A 20,118-nucleotide genomic window follows, 5' to 3' on the forward strand; every position below is an offset into this window, starting at 1 on the left:
CAATATGTGAACAGAGCCTTAATCTTTAGCGGTTAGTTTTATCTTTAAAGCTGTAAATCCAAAACCAAAACTCTAATATATTGTAGATTACCAATCCTTAGGTGTGGTGGCAGCATTATTTTTTATTTTTTCCCTTTGATTTTACCTGGTGATCTGGCCAGTAACACACCTCCTGTATTAGAGTGCCTGTACTCTAGATGAGGGAGCATAGGGGGCATCTTTGGACAGCAGCATTGTAAATTTGGGGGGAGGGGAGTGTTAGATGTACTAGTAGATTTATTGAATTTGATTGTGTGATATTATCCCTAACCATGAGCTTCTGACACATTTTCAGCATAAAACTTTTCCATGTAAAAAAAACTTTCAGCCAACTTTTATCCGTCCATGTAATAAATCTGATATATTTCACCTCCCACAGTCTACAGTCTCACCTCCGACAGTCCCTGTATAGTCAGCAAGTTTTTATTATGCATGGTCATGGTCACTCCTCAATACCAGCCTTCACAAGTAGGTGGCACCAGAAGACAGTGCAGGCACAGGGAGGGAAAATGTAAGCTTTGCCCGCAAAGTTCCGATAGAGATAGCTCACAGCAAAACAAGAGTACTTCGAAATTTTGTAGTACCACTAACTGATCTTGAACATTGCTAAAGCACTGCTGGCAACCCATACTATGATATTCGTCTATTTTTTCCTACACAACTTGACATCCAATGAATACAAATGTTAATTCTACCAATCTGAATGCTGAGTTTTACCAATTCTAGGGTGTGAACACCTCCCATCATCAACAAATCATATTTTTTATTACTTACAACAATGCCATTTTGTAGAACAAAAAAAGAGCCAGACATATGAAGTCTTGTGGCAATGCTTTATAAAATTCTGTACACTTTCTTTTGGTCATAGGCAAGTTGGTTGGCACAAACATCAAAAACCACAAGTATCATCCTATATTGTTTTTTTTTTTATATATTTTTTTATTTCCATTCCCTGTCAACATGGGAATAGGGACAATTAATATACAAAATAAGCCGATGATAGCACAATGCGCAAAAATATTGTATTACATTTTAAGTGCAAGGATATATATATTGACTTCATATAAAGCTCGACTGCAACAACATATCAGTTTGCTGTTTTAAATACAATACTTGCATTATTATTATTCTTGGAATACAATTCTGTTTTAAACATAACACTTTTTTTTTTATAATCTATGTACACATATCCAGTTTTAACACTTGACAGTAGCAATATGGATTATGTAATAATAGAATGGACTTGGTTAGGCAGATACTGTGAATGATGCTGATTCTTTTATTTTTTTTTTGCCCGCTCCCTACATGGTACCTAGAAATAGAGTGCTAATCTTGGTCAGGTGACCAGCCACCTGAAGACCATCCACCAAGGCTGCTTCCTACTGTCCAACGTACTTTGGCCCACTTCACTGAATCCATATTGTGTTCCCTCTCTCTGGCCTACGCGGTTCCACTGTGAGGTCACCAAAAGTTGAGAAAAACTGTTCCATCTCCTTCTGCAACATGTCGTTTCTTTTCTCAGCATCCTCTTTTGCACGTTCTGCATTCCTCATTTTAATTTCCACCATAGTATATTTCTTTCTTTCTTGCTCCAGTTCCTCTTGAAGGGCTAGTACTTCTGTCTCCAGAGTTAGATTTCTTTGTTCCATGCTGTGGAGATGTACAACGTGGTTATTAAAGGTATCTTTTTGATATGCAATACACATGAAATGGCCTTGTCTATTGTAATGTAAAAACATTATATATTATCTACCAAGTTGCCCTGGCAACACAGACAGTGGCATGACAATTTTCTCTGTAGTATTACTAGTGGAATTTATCAGACAAATATAAAATTTACATAGGTATTGTAGATGCAATCACAAGTTATCTAGTCGCAATTGCAGAACAAGAAATAAAACACAATGCCAGTCTAAATGATATTTACCAGTTGTCTTTATCCTAAGAAAATGGGCGTTCCGTATGTCCGTATATCATCCCATCCATTTGCGGGTGATGCTTGTCAATGGGATTGCGGATGTCAGCGGATGACTATCCGCTGACATCCGAATTGTGTCCTTTCAGTTCTGTTCCGTTTTTTGGAACGGAACAGAACCCTATTTTTCCTCCGTTAAAAAAACGGAACTGATGCAAAATCGGATGTCAGCGGTGTCATCCGCTGACATCCGCAATCCCCATAGACATACATTATGTCCGTATATCATCTGCAAAGGGATGGGATAATATGCGGACATACGGACCGGATAACACAAGTGTCATCCGTGTCCGTAAAAAAGAAAAAGTGCCGCAGCGGACAAAAAACTGGAGCGGCCGTGTGAAAGAGGCCTGAAGGGGGTCAATATGTACTGCAAATACTGTAGAATTTATATACTGGATGCACACTTGCAGATAACTCTTTGGTTTGTTTGGTGTGACAAGTTCAATTGTAATTCACCACTTTAAATGACACCATACCCTTCTACACCCTGATTACTTTACAGTAGCCATATATAAGTTTAGTAGCATAATGGTAAGGCTGGGTCTTAATTAGTATGTGAGAATAATGGTAATAGAATTATTATTCCAAAAATACCCACAACTTTCATATTTAATAGAGACAGGGGTTGATTTACTAAAACTGGGGAGTGAAAAATCTGGTGCAGCTGTGCATGGTAGCCAATCAGCTCCCAACTTCAGCATGTTCAATTAACCACTTGCCGACCAGTCACTGGGACTGTACTGCGGCAAAGTGGCTCGATTCCGTCCAGCAACGTAGACCTACGTCGCTGGACTCCTCCCCTTGTGGGCGGCACTCGCGCGCCACCGGAGGCTCGCTCCTGCTGTTTTCAGTCACAGCGGGAGTCGGGCCAGGGGAGGAGCAGCGGCTATCGCCGCTGCTCTTCCCCAATCGTCGGGGAATCGAGTTTGGAGATCCGCCCGCTTGTGTAAACAAAGCGGGCGGATCTCCTAAGTGACAAACAGTGACAGATTGCAGGTCAGTCACCTCCCCCCACACACGTTAGTAAGCACCAGGCATACATTAACCCCTCCCTCTCCAATGAAATTAACCCCTTCCCTGCCAGTGTCATTTTTACAGTAACAGTGCATATTTATAGCACTATTTATGTCACTGGTACCCCCAAAAGTGTCAAAAATGTCAGTCAAGGGTCCGATCTGTCTGCCGCAATGTCGCAGTCCCGCAAAAAAAATCGCAGATCGCCGCCATTATTTGTTAAAAAAACAAACACCAAAAATGACAGAAATCTTTCCCTTAGTTAGTAAACGCAATAACTTTTGCGCAAACCAATCAAAATAGGCTTATTGTGATTTTTTTTACCAAACATAGGTAGCAGAAAACAAATTGGCCAAAAATGTAAAAAAAAAATTGATTTTTACATTTTATTTGGGGGGAATTTCGTATAAAAAAATGTGAAAAATATTGTTATTTTTTCAAAATTTACGCTGTTTTTTTGTTTATAGCACAAAAAGTAAAAATCGCACAGGTGATCAAATACCCCCAAAAGAAAGCTCTGTTTATGGGAAAAAAAGGACGTAAATTTCGTTTGGGTACGGCGTTGCACGACCGCACAATTGTCAGGTAAACTCGCACAGTGCCGAATCGCAAAAAGTGACCTGGACGTAAGACAGCAAAATCCTCCGGTGGTAAAGTGGTTAAGCTTTGACAATAAACAGGGCTGTCTTTAACACAGGGCAAAAGGGGTAGCTTCCCCGGGCCCAGCCATTGTTGTGGGGCCCAAAGCAGCTTCTCCCTGCGCCCCCACTGCCCACAAATAGTTTATAATTGCATTTGGTAGGGCCGATGAAAATATTTGCCCAGGGTCCAGTCAATACTAAAGATGGCCCTGACAATAAAACCTGGAAGCTAATTGGTTGCTATGTACAGCTACACCAGATTTTGCGCTCTCCAGTTTTAGTAAATTAACCCCACACTGTCAACTTGGAGAGGAGGGTGATCCTCACCATGTTCAATCAGAGAACACCTTGTGTTCATTGAAGAAAATATAAGGCGATCCATGGTGGTGGTGCTGGGTGAACGCCCCCTATGGTCAGTATGCAGTGGGGCAGGCCCTCACATAGACCTTTACCAGGGCCTAGAAGACCATAGCTATCACTGTTGTAGCACCGACTACTACAGTGATCTTCAGCTTCTCCAGTGGTCCATCAGGTATGAGTAAGCCATATTTACATTGTGCCAAGCTGGACCAATAAAGCATGCAATAAAAATAATACCTGGTTCAGTTTCAGGCTCCATGCATACTACCTTTTTTTTTTTCAAGCTCCTAGAAGCTATTATGAGCATTTTTTGTTCTGAAGCTAAATAGTGTTATCCTATATGTCCACACACTATGCACATTATTTAATGCTATAAGTGTTTTTCAGGCTTCAGTGTTTAGGAGCAGAAAAAAAAATGTTTTTTTTAGAGTCTTTAGGAGTGTTTTTTATGGCAGAAAAAAAACTCTGAAGGTTCCTAAACACTATTAAAACACTCCTAACAGCTTTTTTGAGAGTTTTTTTTTCTTCATGTACTGTAAAAACACTATTAAAATGCTAATATTCCTAAAATCTACTAAAATGCTACTATTATCAACGTTTTTCATCTAGCGTTTTTTTTCTAGTGTTTTTTCTAGAGCTTATAAAAAATGCTAGTGTACATGGACTCTTTGGCCTGGTACACACTAATCGTTTTTTTCTGTTCAACCCAGTGAGATGAACAAGAAAAAACTGTCGGCTCTGGTCGGAGCTGCTATACTAACTAGGAAAAGTTAGTATAGCGATCTCCCCAGCTGAGCTATTGTGTTCTGACGCCCCCCCCATCAGAACACTCCGATCAGCGCTCTCTGCCATTGGCTGAGAGCACTGATTGGGAGTCGATCGGCTGGTGGTCTTCCAGCAAGCACGTCCGACAGAAGATGGCTTCTGTAGGACAGACGGAAATACAGGCTGTTGTTTTTTTAACCGGTAGAAGTCTCCCGACTTTCCGCCCGTGTGTACCCGGCTTTATTTTTTTGTTAGGACGGTGTGCACATCTACTTTACAACTAACAATCAAGATCTGCCAGCACAGTACAATCAGGATAAATTATGGTAAACATGCCGCCCAGCCCCTCCCCAACATTGCACAGAAGGGGACACCTAAGACTTGTATAGGATCTTTCAGCAAATAAAAAGGTAAGGTTATGCTATGTGAATGGGAACATGTAACACGTACAAAGTAGGTATTATCTCAATTTGGATGCAAAGGTGGAAATACACTTTGAGTTGGATCTCAAATTGTTTTTTTTTCCTTGGAAAGAAATGAATTGAGTGCATTTGCAAACAGTTATTTAATAAATAGTGGGATTTTGACTACCAACCATCTATTTTCAATGTTGGCTATCATGGTAGAAAATTAAAGCTATTTTGACCCCAGAGACACTGTCCAGGAATGAATTTAAAAAAAATCAATGCTTTGTCAATGCAGGGCAAAGCAACAGGTAACTTAAGCTCCCAATCCCCTTCCTGTATATACTTTTCTTTAATCAACGGCAAATACATACTGCACCAGGAGTGAAGAGAAATATCCAGTACCTCTGGGTATAGTGAAACATTTGACTCACTCCCCTGCCCACTGTCCTCCCATATTACAGTGCTTATGATTGACAATTAGCTGAATAGATACTAGAACTAGAATAGATACTGGAATAGATACTAGAAAAGCAGCAGCTAAAGATTAGGGTCTCCTGCACACTGGACGTTTTTACAGCGGCTGTTTTTGGCGTCAGATGTTTTTTTTACAGCCAATAAACTCCCTGGCGTGTTATCCTATGTGTCCATGCACACATAGCCTGTTATCAGCAGTTTTTGGCAGGGGCTGTTTCTGGTTGTAAAAAACCCCAAAACTAGTGGGTTTGAGTGGAGTTTTTCAGCTGTAAAAATGCTCTAACGTCAATAAACGCTGATAAAGGCCTAAAAATGCTTCTAACTGGCGCTTTTTGACGTTTTTTGTTCCAATGCTTTTTTTTTTAAGCCTGGGTTCTGTTTTGAGGTATCGTTCATTGAATATAGCCTGGGTTCACACAGGTGCATGCTGACCAACGCATGTGATTTGCACCAAAAACACACTGCATTCCTGTGCATATCACATGTGATGTCTGGGCGATACAAATTGAGCCATATATTTTTTATGGCTCAAATTGCATCTCATTTGCACCAAAATGTTGTAGGACCCTTTTTTTTCTCCACACCTAATCGCATTCCATGGGTGTGAACACCCATGCGATGTGATTCTGGAAAGCGCACTGCATTTTGTAATCTGTTTCAGGGTATCGTTCATGGAACGTGAAGCCCTGTTTACATTGTGCCGATTTGGAATGCGACTTTTCATGTCGAATCGCATGTCAAATCGGAGCCTATTGCCAGCAACGGCACCGGGCGGGTTTGAAATCATTCAGCTGAACGCGGACGATTTCAAACTCGCATGTCAGTGTGACTTCAGGGGTGATTTGACCGACATCTGTATGGGTTCATGCATAGATGTCTAATGAAATCACCCTGAAGTCACCAAAAGTAGTGCAGAAACTATTTTTGGAAATCCGTGTGGCACCGCAACGTCAGGGTTGCACGAATTCGGACAGTAACGTTGCTGGCAATAGGCTCTGATTTGTCATGCGATTTGACAAGTCAAATCTGCCCGATGTGAACAGGGGCTTAATGTTCCATAAACAACACCTGAAACCGATTGCAGTGAGCTTGATAGAATCGCATCGCATGCGTGTTCACACCCATGTGATAAGATTTTGATACGGGGAAAAAAGGGTCCACATTTGCACCAGAATGTTGTAGGATTCCCAGCACCTAAATCCTATCGCATGGGTGTAAAAATGAACATCCATGCAATGCAATTCTGGCAAGCATTGCATTGTGGGAAAATCAGTGTCAGGCTGCTGCTAGAAATCCTGGGGCCCCATACAGCCTGCCTGAAAGGGCCCCCCCCCCTCCACCGAAAATATCAAAATTATATTATCACCCCCTCCCCCAATCCCTCTTCCTAGCAGAAAACCCTCCCAATCACCCCTTACAGCGCAACCCCCCAAATCCCTCCACAAATTCACAACCCCCATCCCCGTACAGAGTGCAGGGGTCAGGAATATGTTCAGGAGAATGCTAGATACAGAATGCAGGGTTCTGGAGTGCATTATGCACATGGTTCAGGAGAGTGCTAGATAGGGAGTAGTGCCTTACTAAGCTGACCAACATTTCCCATAGATGCAAATGTTAGACAGGGAGCAGTGCCATACCAAGTTGACCAATATTCTCCATTGAGGCCAATGTTAAAAATCGGGAGTAGTGCTATACCAAGGTGTACATAGTAGGGAATGTACGTAAATGCCTCTGTACTGAACCTCTTCCTATCTGCTACAACCTCTGCAACACACACACCTCTCCTCTGCCCTTAGCTTCCCCAAAGGTCCCCCATCTTCCACATGATTTCCTTTCTAAAATACCTTTCTGTTGCTGGCTGCCATATCTGCCTTCTCCTTCTTCCCTATGCACGTGTTGCTTGACACAGGGGGCGGGTCTGAGTAGCAGTCCCTCCCATTACCGACATCACAGCATGAATTTGACAGGTGCAGTTTCTCATTGTGGCTGCATAGCGCACACCCAGCTGGTTTGTTAGCCAATCCCTGGCTGTTCTAAATGTTCCCACTGCTGCAGGTCCTTCTGAGCTAAAAGGTAACATTTATCACCAGAATTATGCCGGACAAAGCCTCTGTACAGCGGGACAGTCCTGCCCAGGTTGGGAGGTATGCTGTCATCCTACCGATCTTCCTGCTGTCTGGGCCCCCCTTTGTCCCGGAGCCCCATACAGGAGTACTAGCTGCACCCCCCTGATGGCGGCCCTGATCAGAGTTACTAAAATAGCAAAAAATGCCAAAGAACGCTAATGCCAAAAAACGCTCAAAAGAGCCAATGCAAAAAGGCTAAAAAACGCAGAAAAACTCACTACAAAGCTACTTATGTTTTTATAACGTCCAGTGTGCATTAGGCCTAAAGGTTAGATAAGTATAAGAATGTGGAATATATAGTGTAGAAAATGATAACAACATTAGTAATAATACCTTTTTACTCTGGTCTCATACTCCATTTTCTGTTTTGACATTTCCTGCTTTAAACTGGACACAAGGCTGTGAAGTGCACTGTGGTTGCTTGAATTGCTCACTACAAAAGTTTCACTGTTGTCACTGCTACTGGTAGCCCTGCTGCTGTGACCCCCAGCACTTCGTCTGTCAAATTTGCTCTCAAAGTCTACTGCGTTAGTAATGTCCTCATTGACTGGCCCATCTAACACAGGGTCCTCAAAGGTACCGCCATAAAAGTCCTGCTCTGGACAGGTTGTTGTGGAGGAGCGGCAGGAGTTGGAGTTCTCAGGGAGAGAGATTTCACATGATGATGTTGACCATGTTGCACTGTCCACACTTTGCTTATCATCAGAGTTCATCATAAACTGCTGGTGAACATTATCATATGTGGATAATCTGTGCTGCTGCACTGATTCGCCTGTGGAGTCTTTTTGTTTGCTATCTCTTAATGTGACATATCCGTTGGGCAGCCAGCTTGTGGTCCGACTGTTTAAAGCATTGCTCATTGTGTCTGTGCTGGAAACTCCCATTTTTACAGCACCATTCTGTACACTGTGAGTACCCATTTTGGTTCCTGAACTTTTGAGAGAAGAGGTTCTTCTAGCCTGTAAGGTACCATTGGGTAAGGAATGGTGCTTGTCATGGACTTCCACAGAGCTGCTAAAAGATCCATTGGTGACAATCCCACTACCTTTGTTAAAAGCTGGATTTTTTTTCACCATTAGCGGTGGACTTCGTGTAACATCCAGTTTGTGGATGCTGTTTCTTGGGCTGTTGGATTTACTTCCTGAGAGTACAGTGGGAGAACCATTATCGACACTTGACCTTTGTGGAGAATCAGACTTCTCCCAGGAACAACGTCTCACTGCTATATCCTTTGTATTATTGTTCTCCTTGTTCTGTATTTGGCCTAGAAGCATCTTTTTTTGCAGATCATTGTTGTTGTTGGTCAGTTCTTGTCCAGCGTCAATTTGAACATCAGCATCTTTGGGGTAAAGGGTTTCATGCTCACTTATCATCACTGCCATTAACTGCTGCACAACTACAGTACCTGAAAAACAAAGGATGGAAACTAAGTTTCAAACCTCACCAACTCTAAAAACCAAAGTTCTAAGTCAGAGGTAAACAGTTAGAAAAATGTGTGAATCCTGAGTGAAAACTGTACATTTTGTGTGAAAGTATGTATTCATATACCCTATATTTTATAGTAGGCCATTGCAAAGAACCCTGGACAATTTGTTTCAGAATGTACAACTTATCACATTAAAATACACTTTTAATCCAACTCCAAAGTTTTGCCAAGTTTAAAGTGATCCCAAAGTGTTGGGTATTTTTTTGTTTAAAAATAACAAACATGTCATACTTACCTACTCTGTGAAGTGGTTTTCACAGAGCAGCCTGGATCCTCCTCTTCTTGGATCCCTTGTCTGCACTCCTGGCTCCTCCCTCCTGCCGACTGCCCCTACAGCAAGCAGCTTGCTATGGCCACTCCCCCTCTCTCTTCTTATTGGTTCACTGACTTCGATGCCCACTGCTGTGTCAACCAATGAGTAGGGAGAGTCCCCGATAGCCGAGGCTCTTGTGCAACATTGCTGGATGGAGATGGGGCTCGGGTAAGTATTAGGGAGGCTGAGGGGGGTTGCACTGCCTTTAGAACCACTTTAAGACCTAGGCCTTCAATATGGATATGTGCAGTGCAGGCTTTTAAGCTGAACTCCAGGCAGAGTTTTTTTTTTTCCATGCAGTATGGCTGTGCCAACACTACACAGGTTTACTTCTTATTTTTTTTAGAGAAGAGGAGAGCGGAGATATACTTACCTAATCCTTACATAGTTACATAGCTACATAGTTTGTAAGGTTGAAAAAAGACATCAGTCCATCCAGTTCAACCTATGATGTGTGTGTGTGTTTGCTGTTAACCGTACATTGTATACCCCTATATGTTGTGGTCTGTAAGGTGCCAATCTAATAGTTTTTTTAAACTATCGATGCTCTCTGCTGATACTACTGCTTGTGGAAGAGAATTCCACATCCTTACTGCTCTTACAGTAAAGAACCCTTTACATATTTTAAGGTTAAACCGTTTTTCCTCTAGTTTTAGTGAGTGGCCACATGCCTTATTGTATTCCCTTTCTCTGAAAAGTTTGTTCCTTATGCTAGGGGCATCACCAGTACAGTATTTGTACATTGATATCATATCCCCCCTCAAGCGTCTCTTCTCCAGAGAGAATAAGTTCAATGCTTGTAGTCTTTCCTCATAGCTGATGTCCTCTATTTCCCTAATTATTTTTGTTGCCCTTCTCTGGACTCTCTCCAGTTCCAGCACATCCTTCCTGAGGACCGGTGCCCAGAACTGGACAGCATACTCCAGATGTGGCCGGACCAGAGTCTTGTAGAGTGGGAGAATAATCTTGGTATTTCTGGAGTGAATCCCCTTTTTTATATATGCCAGTATTTTGTTGGCTTTGCTTGCAGCGGCTTGGCATTGCATGCCACTGCCAAGCCTGTTGTCCACTAGTACCCCCAGGTCCTTTTCCATCTTAGATTCACCCAGAGGTCCCCCCCCTAGTGAGTAGCTTGCTTTCGTGTTTCTGATGCCCAAGTGCATTACTTTACATTTTTCAATCCTCCAATCCTTCCAACACAAGACCGGCCAGGTACCCTTGCATTCCTGACTAGTGGACTGTTCCTGATGCCATCACGCCCAGGGCAGGCTCCATAGAGCAGGAACAGTCCACCGCTGGACCATGGAGGAGGGCTATTTTACGGAGGATTGAAGTATTAGGTGAGAATAAAGTTAATATTCAACCCTAGACAAAACAAGCAGTTACACGTGCAGTGCAGGCACAACCCCATTGCACAGCATTTTTTTCCCCAGGGTTCAGCTTTAAGTATGGAGGCCCAAGGGAATAGCACATTTTCTTCAGCATTGGCAATACTTAGTCAAGGGTTTCATTAAAAGCCTGAATGAAGTGTTGCACTTTAAAAGAAACACAAAAATCATTGCAAACAAAACTCAGCATGTTTATGGTACTTGCAGCAGACATCAGACAGGGGCTTACCCATGCCTTTGCTTACACTTTTTATAAAAAGCTTAAAGAAACAAAAAAGCCCACGTGTATTCTCCATTAATAAGACACACAATAAAAATGCAGCAACCTATGACAATCAGAAATTGCCCTTTTACTGCACTACACCCAGCAATCTGATTGTTAAAAATTGCTGCACATCACTGTTACTTGCACCAATTTTTTTATATACATAAATATTGACCTCCTTGAACTTTTCCACAATTTGTATTGTGACAGCTAAGTAAAATGTATTTAAAAATAATTCTTTGTCACTGAGCTAGAAAAAAAACCAAACTGTTGAAATGAAAATAGCCCACATAACTTATAAAATTATTTATTACTGTATTTTCTGGCGTATAAGACTACTTTTGAACCTCAAAAAAATTCCCCAAAAATGGGAGGTTGTCTTATACGCCGAGTATAATATCTCCAAGGTACCCTAAGTATAAGTATTACCAGTAGATGTAATCTCTCAAGACGCTGGCTGTGTGGGAATCCTGTACCGGTATACCGTATGTACCGTAGCTTCGGCTACATATAGTGTACCGAGCTGAGCCAATCAGGGAGAGTGATGTATTCTATTATTGAATGCAAAGCCTGCTCAGATTGGCGGAGTAACATCAGCCCGCCTCTCTGACTCTGCCAATCCAGGCAGGCTTTGCATTCAATAATAGAATACATCGCTCACTGTAATTGGCTCAGCGCGGTATACTGTATGTAGCCAAAGCTACGGTACATACGGTATACTGGTACAGGATTCCCGCACAGCCAGCGTCTTGACATTACATCTACTGGTAATACTTATACTTAGGGTACCTTGGAGATATTTATGAGAGATTACATGTATTACAGTACTTGGGGTACCTTGGAGAGCTATGAGAAATCGGATGTTTTTCAATGGTGTTGCCTTGCTTCAGAAGGGGGGTAGTCTTATACGGCGAGTATAGCCCAAAACCTATGTTTTAACTTGAAAATTAGGGGGTCGTCTTATACACCCAGTCATCTTATATGCCCAGTCGTCTTATACGCTGGAAAATACGGTATTTAAAAAAAAAAAAAAACCTGATTGCACATATATTCCCCACTTTTACTGAGAAAACAGGCTAAACACAATAGCAGCTAGCCGTCTTCAGCAGTTCCATTTTTAAAAGAACAGAAACCACATGAGTGTAATTTTAAGTGTTAACTGATTTAAAAATATATATGTCTATGAAAGGTCATAGAGCTTGTTAAGAAAATGTCATTATCAAGACCATGGAGCTACGGTAACAGTTTAATCCTAACTCAATTACAGTGATTTCCAGGCCTTAACTATACAATATACCAGAGTAATTTGGTACTTGAAGTAGATTTAAAATCTTCCACCAAAAATGCATTGCAGTACTTAAATGTATCTACATCTACAATTGTTTCTTAGTCCCCCTGCAAAGTCCCACAAATACCCGTTGATCCTACCAGTCCGCCTAATGCAGCTTTTTGGGATGATGTGGCAACAATTCTGCTTTGCTCTTGAATTCGGAGTAGAGCTTCCACTCTCCTACAGGCTGCACCTGCTTGCATTACAGTGGGCTGGATAAAATGTTGCTGGGGGGCACGGCAACATCTAGTCCTGCCCACTGTTTTTTAGATTAGCAGTGCTGAAATCTTCCAACTTTGAGCTGCAGTGTCTGGCAGTGGGAGTGTGTGAGACTCAAGTGAAAGAGGATTTGGCTCAGTCAGGGAAGGCAAAGGAAATGTTTTGTTTACTTTATGGGGTTTGTGAATCACATACTGGATATGGTACTTGTTTAGACTGCAAATAGCTGTTTTCTGTCTACTGAAACAGGAGAATTCTGGAGAACTGTTTCAGTTGAAGGCTCACCACCATAGTTGACTGGTCAATTGATTGATGGTAACTCTGTAGAAGTTGCAGAGATCCTTAACTAAGATTTGGGAAACTGATCATAGGACATTTATAACCTAAATGGATGAGAATAAAGCCATTGATAAAAAGCAATCCTAAGTCAGATTCATTTTGGAGTTTGAGACACAGCAATGTGATGAAAGTAGTTCTCCAGTATTGTAAGACCAAAACTGAAATAAAAATGTTATGTGTGGCAGAAAACCAATAATTACTCCAAGAACAGCATTACCACAATTAAACTTGGTATTTGTATTATTATGTTGTGGGGATACTTTTCATCAACAGTTTTAGGGATATCTGTAAGGATTGAGGATACAATGGATGGCACCAAACAGGACAATCCTAGGAAAAAACCTGTCTCAGTCTGGCAGAGACTTTAAACTGATTGTAAAGGCAGAAGTTTTTTTTATCCTAATGCATTCTATGCATTAGGATAAACACCTTCTGTGTGCTGCAGCCCCCCTCAGCCCCCTAATACTTACCTGAGCCTATCTCTATCCAGCAATGGCTGCTCGGGACTCTCCTCCTCATTGGCTGAGACAGCAGCGAAGCGCCATTGTTTCCCACTGTTGTCAATCAAAGTCAGTGAGTCAATGAGGAGAGAGAGGGGCCGGACCTAGCCGGGGTTCTGTGTCTGAATGGACACACTGAGCTGCAGCTCAGCACTAGTGCCCCCATAGCAAGCTGCTTGCTGTGGGGGCACTTGTTGGGAAAAGGGGCCAGGAGACCTGAAGAGGGACCTGAAAAGAGGTGGATCTGGGCTGCTCTTCGCAAAACCACTGCAAAGAGCAGGTAAGTATAACATGTTTGTTATTTTTGGGCAAAAAAAAAAAACAGAGCCTTTAGTATCACTTTAAATTAACACAAAGAGACTGCTTTCAAACTATGAAGCAGTGGTGAGACCCAAAAATTGCTGCCCACCAATGTTCTCCACCCACTCCGACAAAGGTACAGCACCTTAGCCATAAGGATGGCCAGAAACTGCAGGATCAAATATTTGCAAAGCTATTAGACATTCGTTGCGAAGACCTCCCAGCTGTAACAACAGCCAAATGTATGTTAGCTACTGTAGTATATTAGCATTAGGATATTACCATATCCAGTAAGGTGGTGCTGTACTTTTGAGTCACAATACAAGAAATATTGCACTTTCTAAACAGGTATATTGTATATATTAATAAAAATCCCAATTAAATACATTTTGATCCAAGTCAGCTCCAATAAAAAAAAAACACAGAAACGTTTACAGGGGTGAATACGCATGCATAACATTGTACATCAACTGTTACAACTATTTTAAAGAATTTTAATCTACTAATGTCTGTAAGAACAACAAACAGTATTAATGTGTACTTATGTTCAGCCACAGTCGTGCCAGGAATGAGGCTAATGTAAGTAAATGTAACTTTACTCCTAGCATCACAAGTGAGGTATGATGAAGTATTTGATCTAATCACAGGATTAGGAGTTAGGTCACAGTAGAAGATGTAAACTTAACAGCACAGTGACAACTGGTGTGCTATGTAATAGGTATTACTTTGTTCATGACTATTTTAGTCAGACTGTTTAAAAAGGACAGACACCAAATGCTATAAGGTCATCTTCTGAAGGCATGAAAAAATGATCAGCATGAAATGGGAATGATATTCGTTTTAATATAAATGATAAGTGATGATGTCACTGTTAAAGAAACAGTGCAGAGTGCTTGCCTGAGGTAGGACATACACGGATTAGATAACACAGCCATATGTAAGAAATTAAGCTGAGTCTATTGTGGCATAAATCAGTTTCTGAATACAGAATACGTTAGTTCATGAATCTAATTTGTGTCAGGGAGAACTCGACAATGTGACTGAATTTGCATAACCCTGCCATCATCCTCTGGCTTCCATTGGCCATCTGTTATTGGAGCTCCCTACCATCCCCTGCAGCTGCTGCTTGCTGACACAGGGGAGTTTCAGCGTCTGGATCATGTGACAGCACTGAAGCTGATTTAAAAAATGATATTTACACAGATCTCTTTTAGAACAAATATACAGCAAGGATATCCTCTACTTCCACTTTAGGCTGGGTTCACACTGCAGACAGATGAGGCTGACAGCAGAGGTCCAGTGCATCCCTGTTCTCTGTTTCAAGGACGATTCATGCCCAAATTTTTGGTTGGAGTCGAACCTGAAATGGAGCCAAAGACGCTCAGGACCTCTGTGCAATTGGCTTCACAGCCGCTCCAGAGATGTGTGAAGCTGCTCCATTGAGAGCCGGTCACAATCTCCTGTCATGCGAATTGAATACGGGGAAACCCCGCATCCAATTCACACTAGTGTAAACCCTGCCTTAAGTGGGTTGGATTTGTCACATTGAAGCCTAATTTCACATAAGAATTATCTATGTACCTACGTACAGATGATGTACCAAGAGGTACATCAGCTGTACTGTAATTGTAGAAATTATATGTTTTAATCTTAGAATATGTTTTTCGTGCAAAAATTATTTTACAGTTTAGGATTAATGTCACTGTATAGTATATATTTTATATATACACACAATATAAATACACAAAACAAGTTATTTACAGAAAATAATATACTCCATAATCGAATTCAGCAAATCTAAAATTTAGGCATAGGCCAGGGGTTCTCCAAACCTTTTAAACAAAAGGCCAGTGTACTGTCATTCAAATTTAGGGGGGCTAGTGGTCATTGGGAGTAGAAAATGTCCTGGCATCAGTGGACCTAAACAATGCCTCAAACTTGGTGGTCAGTGGGGGTAGAAAAAATACTCCATCATTGGTATCAATGGGAGGAATACTACCCCATCTTCGGTGTCAGTGGCATAAAATATACCCAGCTGTTGGTGTCAATGGAACGAATTATGCCCAACTGTTGTAAGTGGGGGGAATACTGCTTCATTTCAGTAAGAGGAAGAGTAGCTTAGTGCCAGATAAAGACTAGCAAAGGGCCACATTCGGCCTGCAGGCTGCAGTTTGAAGACCACTGGCATATCTATTAACATATATCTATTAACAAGTTCCCACCCGGCCATCTTATGATGTCCTAGAACGTGCCCCACGGGCCACGCTGTGGCGCGATCTGTCACTTGCTGTGTCCATGAGACACAGCGAATGACAGATCAGAGTATCAGCCTGCTGCCGGTACCATGTGATTGCTGTGATCAATCACAGCAGATCACATGACAATTGTACACAATGGATGGTTTCCATTCATGCCTTTCATTGTGTAAAATTGTGTTGCTGGCTGTGATTGGTCACAGTAATTGCATAGTACAGACAGGGCAAATCACAGCCCATCTGTACTATTGCGATTAGCTGTGGCCATTTTATGAATCAATTTTATTCAGTAAAAATGGTTGTTTATAACAATGAAATTCAAAATTATAAGCAATCATACTGGTCACAGTATGCCAAAAAACAAAAGCAAAAAAAAAATAAAAAAATGGCCCTGATCACCATCACACCAGTCATATGATGTCACTGCACTGCACTAGTGACAGTATGTAAACGATAATAATTGTGAAAAAAAACAATATTTTAACATTTTACCTGAAGAAGCACGTGGCACGAAATGGCCATAGAGCAGAGGTACATGCCAGAGGTCCACAGCCACCATTCTTGCATCAAGTCTGGTGGCTTTATATGTAAGTGCACCTATCTATATTGCACTGTATGGATCTTCATTAAAATGATGTTTTCATTAGCTTTCATTAGCTGTCGTTTATGATTTTAAAAATAAATGATACACTATGAGGGAAATTCTTTTCTCTTATGTCTGATGATTACAATACACGATTGATTGGAACACCCGAGGATAGGTCATCCTTCTTGTGAATAGTGATCGCATTCAGCTTGATCAGCCTGGCTTGGTTCAAGATCTAAAATTTGTACCTAATATGCTTTAGCTGTCCTAATAAAGACAGCATATTGGTCTAGTGAGTTTGCATTCTTACTTTGGTGGAGGATCACATGGTGGTGACATTTTAATCTACGTTAACACTGATTATTATCACGCTTTTGGATTTACTCTATGGATTTACTTTGATGGACTCACATTTTTTATTGACTTGATTCATTCAGTTATTTCACATATGTGTTTTTTGATCAAGTTATCACCATAAGTTATTATTATAGCGCTGCAACCTTATTTATTTATATTACGTTGGTGTTTTTATATTTACACTGTTTGCAAGCTGCTGTTGATTTTTGATATTTAAGGCGCTGACATATTATTGTTTTTTATTAGTCTACAGCTCTGTTTCTTCCCTCCCGGTCTAAATGCTGATATGAATGGATTACAGGGAGCTGATACAAAGACAAAATGAGATACAATACAATATTAATGTATATACTTGCAATAAATTCTTAAGCTAACACTTTCAGTTTATTTTTTTAAATAGGAAATAGAATTTACTATTACTTATGGTTTTTAAATATGTGTGTTTTATAACAAAAGTTGAATTGATGTGTCAGTAACTTTTTCCAAAACTATTATCAATCTTACCCTCCATTATAGTCATTGGATCCTCCACTTTGGGACGCAGGATGTTTGGCCCAAAGACTGTAGCCAAGTTCTGAACACTCATTTTATTCACTCCAGAATAAGACTGCACCTCATCTAAGAATCTGTTATGTGCAGAAATAATATATAATTAGGGTACAGTTACAATTTACTACAGATAAATGGAACAAAACTGGAAGCAATAAATTATCACAAGCTATGTACAGTACATATATTTTTCTAAAAGTATGGAAAATTGCTATCTGAACAGTGACTGTTCAATCAGATACAGTCACTGTTTGGGTATTCTGATAGCCACTAGTGCTGGCAAGGGAGATTTCTTTTAGAGCAGGGACCCCCAACCCCCGGGCCGAAGACCGGTGCCGGTCTACAGCCTGTTGATGGCCGAGCCGCACAGCAGGAGGGAAGCGGTGACCGCGGTCCTCACAGGGCTATCACAGACCGCTGTGTGGCCATGCCCGTGTATCCTCTCCCGACTGATCTGTCTGCCCAGCGGACGATGTCATCCTATCAGTAGGGCAGGGGGTGGGAGGAGCTGCAGATCAGTATGGAGAGCTCCTCCCGACCCTGCCCTTTTGAAAGGGTGATATTGTCTTGGCCAGGGGAGGCAGAGATTAGCTATGTGTGATGTTAGAGAGGAAAGGGTGGGGAGCACTGTGATGGAGGAGGCAATGATTGCTAGGGGCACCATAATAAAAAGGGGACTGCACTGTAAAGGGGCACTGTAATATAAAAGGGACTGGACTGTAAAGGGGCACTGTAATCATTACAGTGCCCCTTTACAGTCATGTCTGCTTTTATTACAGTGCCCCTTTACAGTGTAGTCACTCACATCACAGCCCCTTTACAATCAAGTTCTTCCTTTACAGAGCAGTCCCATTTACATCACAATGCCCCTTTTATGGAGCAGTCCCCATTACATTAATGTAAAGGAGCCCTGTGATGTAAAGGGGGGCTGTGTTGTAAAGGGGAACTGAGGACAATGATACAAAGAGGGGACTGTGCTGTAAAGGGGGGTTTTGTTGTGAAGAGGGGCTGAGGTCCACCAAGGGAAAATTGGCTGCCATGAAACTGGTCCCTGGTTTCAAAAAGGTTGGGGACCGCTGTTGTAGAGGACTGAATCCTGCGCCATTCTAAAAATAGAGAAACACACTTTGGGAGGGGTTGCATTTTGATATTTTTTATCTACTTGATCTTACAATAAAATGTTAATGTTTACTTAGTAATTTACTTAGTAGTTACATAGCAGGGATAATGAAGACAAGACTCAAGTTAAGCAGTTTTATTATTTCTAAAGTCCCCTTTAGAGTAGTTGTCATATTAGTGTATTTTTTTTTTTTTAATTATACATCTGCAATCAAACATAGAACTATATCCAATAATCAGTCAGACTTTTTCAAATGGATTGCAGATATCATTACCCTGATGGCTTTCTACAGTGAATGAAAGGGCAGCTAAGGCCAAAAAGTTATAAATTTAGGTATTGTCCTTCTTCAATAACGGAAACATTTTATCGTCCATTTTATTTGTATTCAGGTTTACCCATATTTATATTTTTTTACTATTTATATGAAATCTTTATTTTGCAAATGGACATTTATTACCAATTAAATTAAAAGAGTTGGACTGAGGCTTGTCTGCCCAAGAAAAGCCTTGTATTTTTTATTAGGGAATACAAGGCTTCCTGTGATCGACTGATGTGGAAACTGCAACATCATCTGCCCACCTCTCCATCTTGGCAAATCAGAAGAAGCCTTGTATTCACTGGTAAAATTAGAAATCATCTCCTGAATGGAAGAGAAGCACTCAGCCCAACTCCGCCATCGGCTCTCGTGGCTGTCTATCAAAGTCAGTTAGCCAATCGGGAGAGAGAGGGGGCGTAGGTGAATGGCAGCTCCGTGTCTGAATGGATACACGGAGCTGCAGCTGGGCTTGAGTGCCCCCATAGCAAGCTGCTTGCTTTGGGGGCACTCAATAGGATTGAGGGGCCAGGAGAAGCAAAGAGGGCCCCCGAGAAGAGGAAGATCCAGGCTGCCCAGTGCAAAACCAACTGCACAGAGGAAGTAAGTATAACATGCTTGTTATTTAAAAGGAGACTTTACAATCACTTTAAGTCCAGCCAAGAAAACACATCAAAAAGCAGCCAATATATTGACCAATACCACCCTGCCCTTGAGCATCTTACCTACAGATGTATTTCAATAGATTATAATTAACTGGTGGGAGACTCTTCACTTGTTTTACTAGTTCTGCCATTCCCTGTAGAATATAATAAAAATAATAATTATTACATTATTCTTTTATAGATATGCACCACGCAAAAAAACTGTATGTATTCAATAGCAGTGATAAATGAAGATAACAATTCCCAGACAATGCTTTTCTAACATGGAAACTTGCTCATAATCTCAGAATCAATGCTTCATGGGAACGGCAGCTGCAACCAACCTATAA

At 41.2% G+C, this 20,118-nt stretch overlaps 1 protein-coding gene across 7 annotated transcripts in view; it reads right to left on the minus strand.

Annotated features, from left to right (window-relative positions):
- Positions 1-863: 863 nt before the first annotated feature.
- ARHGAP24 (Rho GTPase activating protein 24) overlaps positions 864-20,118 on the minus strand; it is a 1,271,118-nt gene continuing 1,251,863 nt past the window's right edge. For 4 of the 7 annotated variants that reach the window (XM_082262950.1, XM_082262951.1, XM_082262949.1 and 1 more), the window contains 4 exons: positions 19,850-19,923; positions 17,647-17,768; positions 8,138-9,209; positions 865-1,689 (listed from right to left, as the gene is read on the minus strand). In XM_082262950.1, the coding sequence (XP_082119076.1) occupies positions 1,446-1,689; positions 8,138-9,209; positions 17,647-17,768; positions 19,850-19,923 (1,512 nt within the window). In that variant the 3' untranslated portion in view covers positions 865-1,445. Of the gene's footprint in view, positions 1,690-8,137; positions 9,210-17,646; positions 17,769-19,849; positions 19,924-20,118 lie in introns of all 7 variants that reach the window. The other 3 variants (XM_082262954.1, XM_082262952.1, XM_082262955.1) reach the window with 1 other exon arrangement.

Source organism: Pelophylax lessonae, assembly GCF_965119305.1.
Source record: "Pelophylax lessonae genome assembly, chromosome: 1".
NCBI classification, from domain to species: Eukaryota; Metazoa; Chordata; class Amphibia; order Anura; family Ranidae; genus Pelophylax; species Pelophylax lessonae.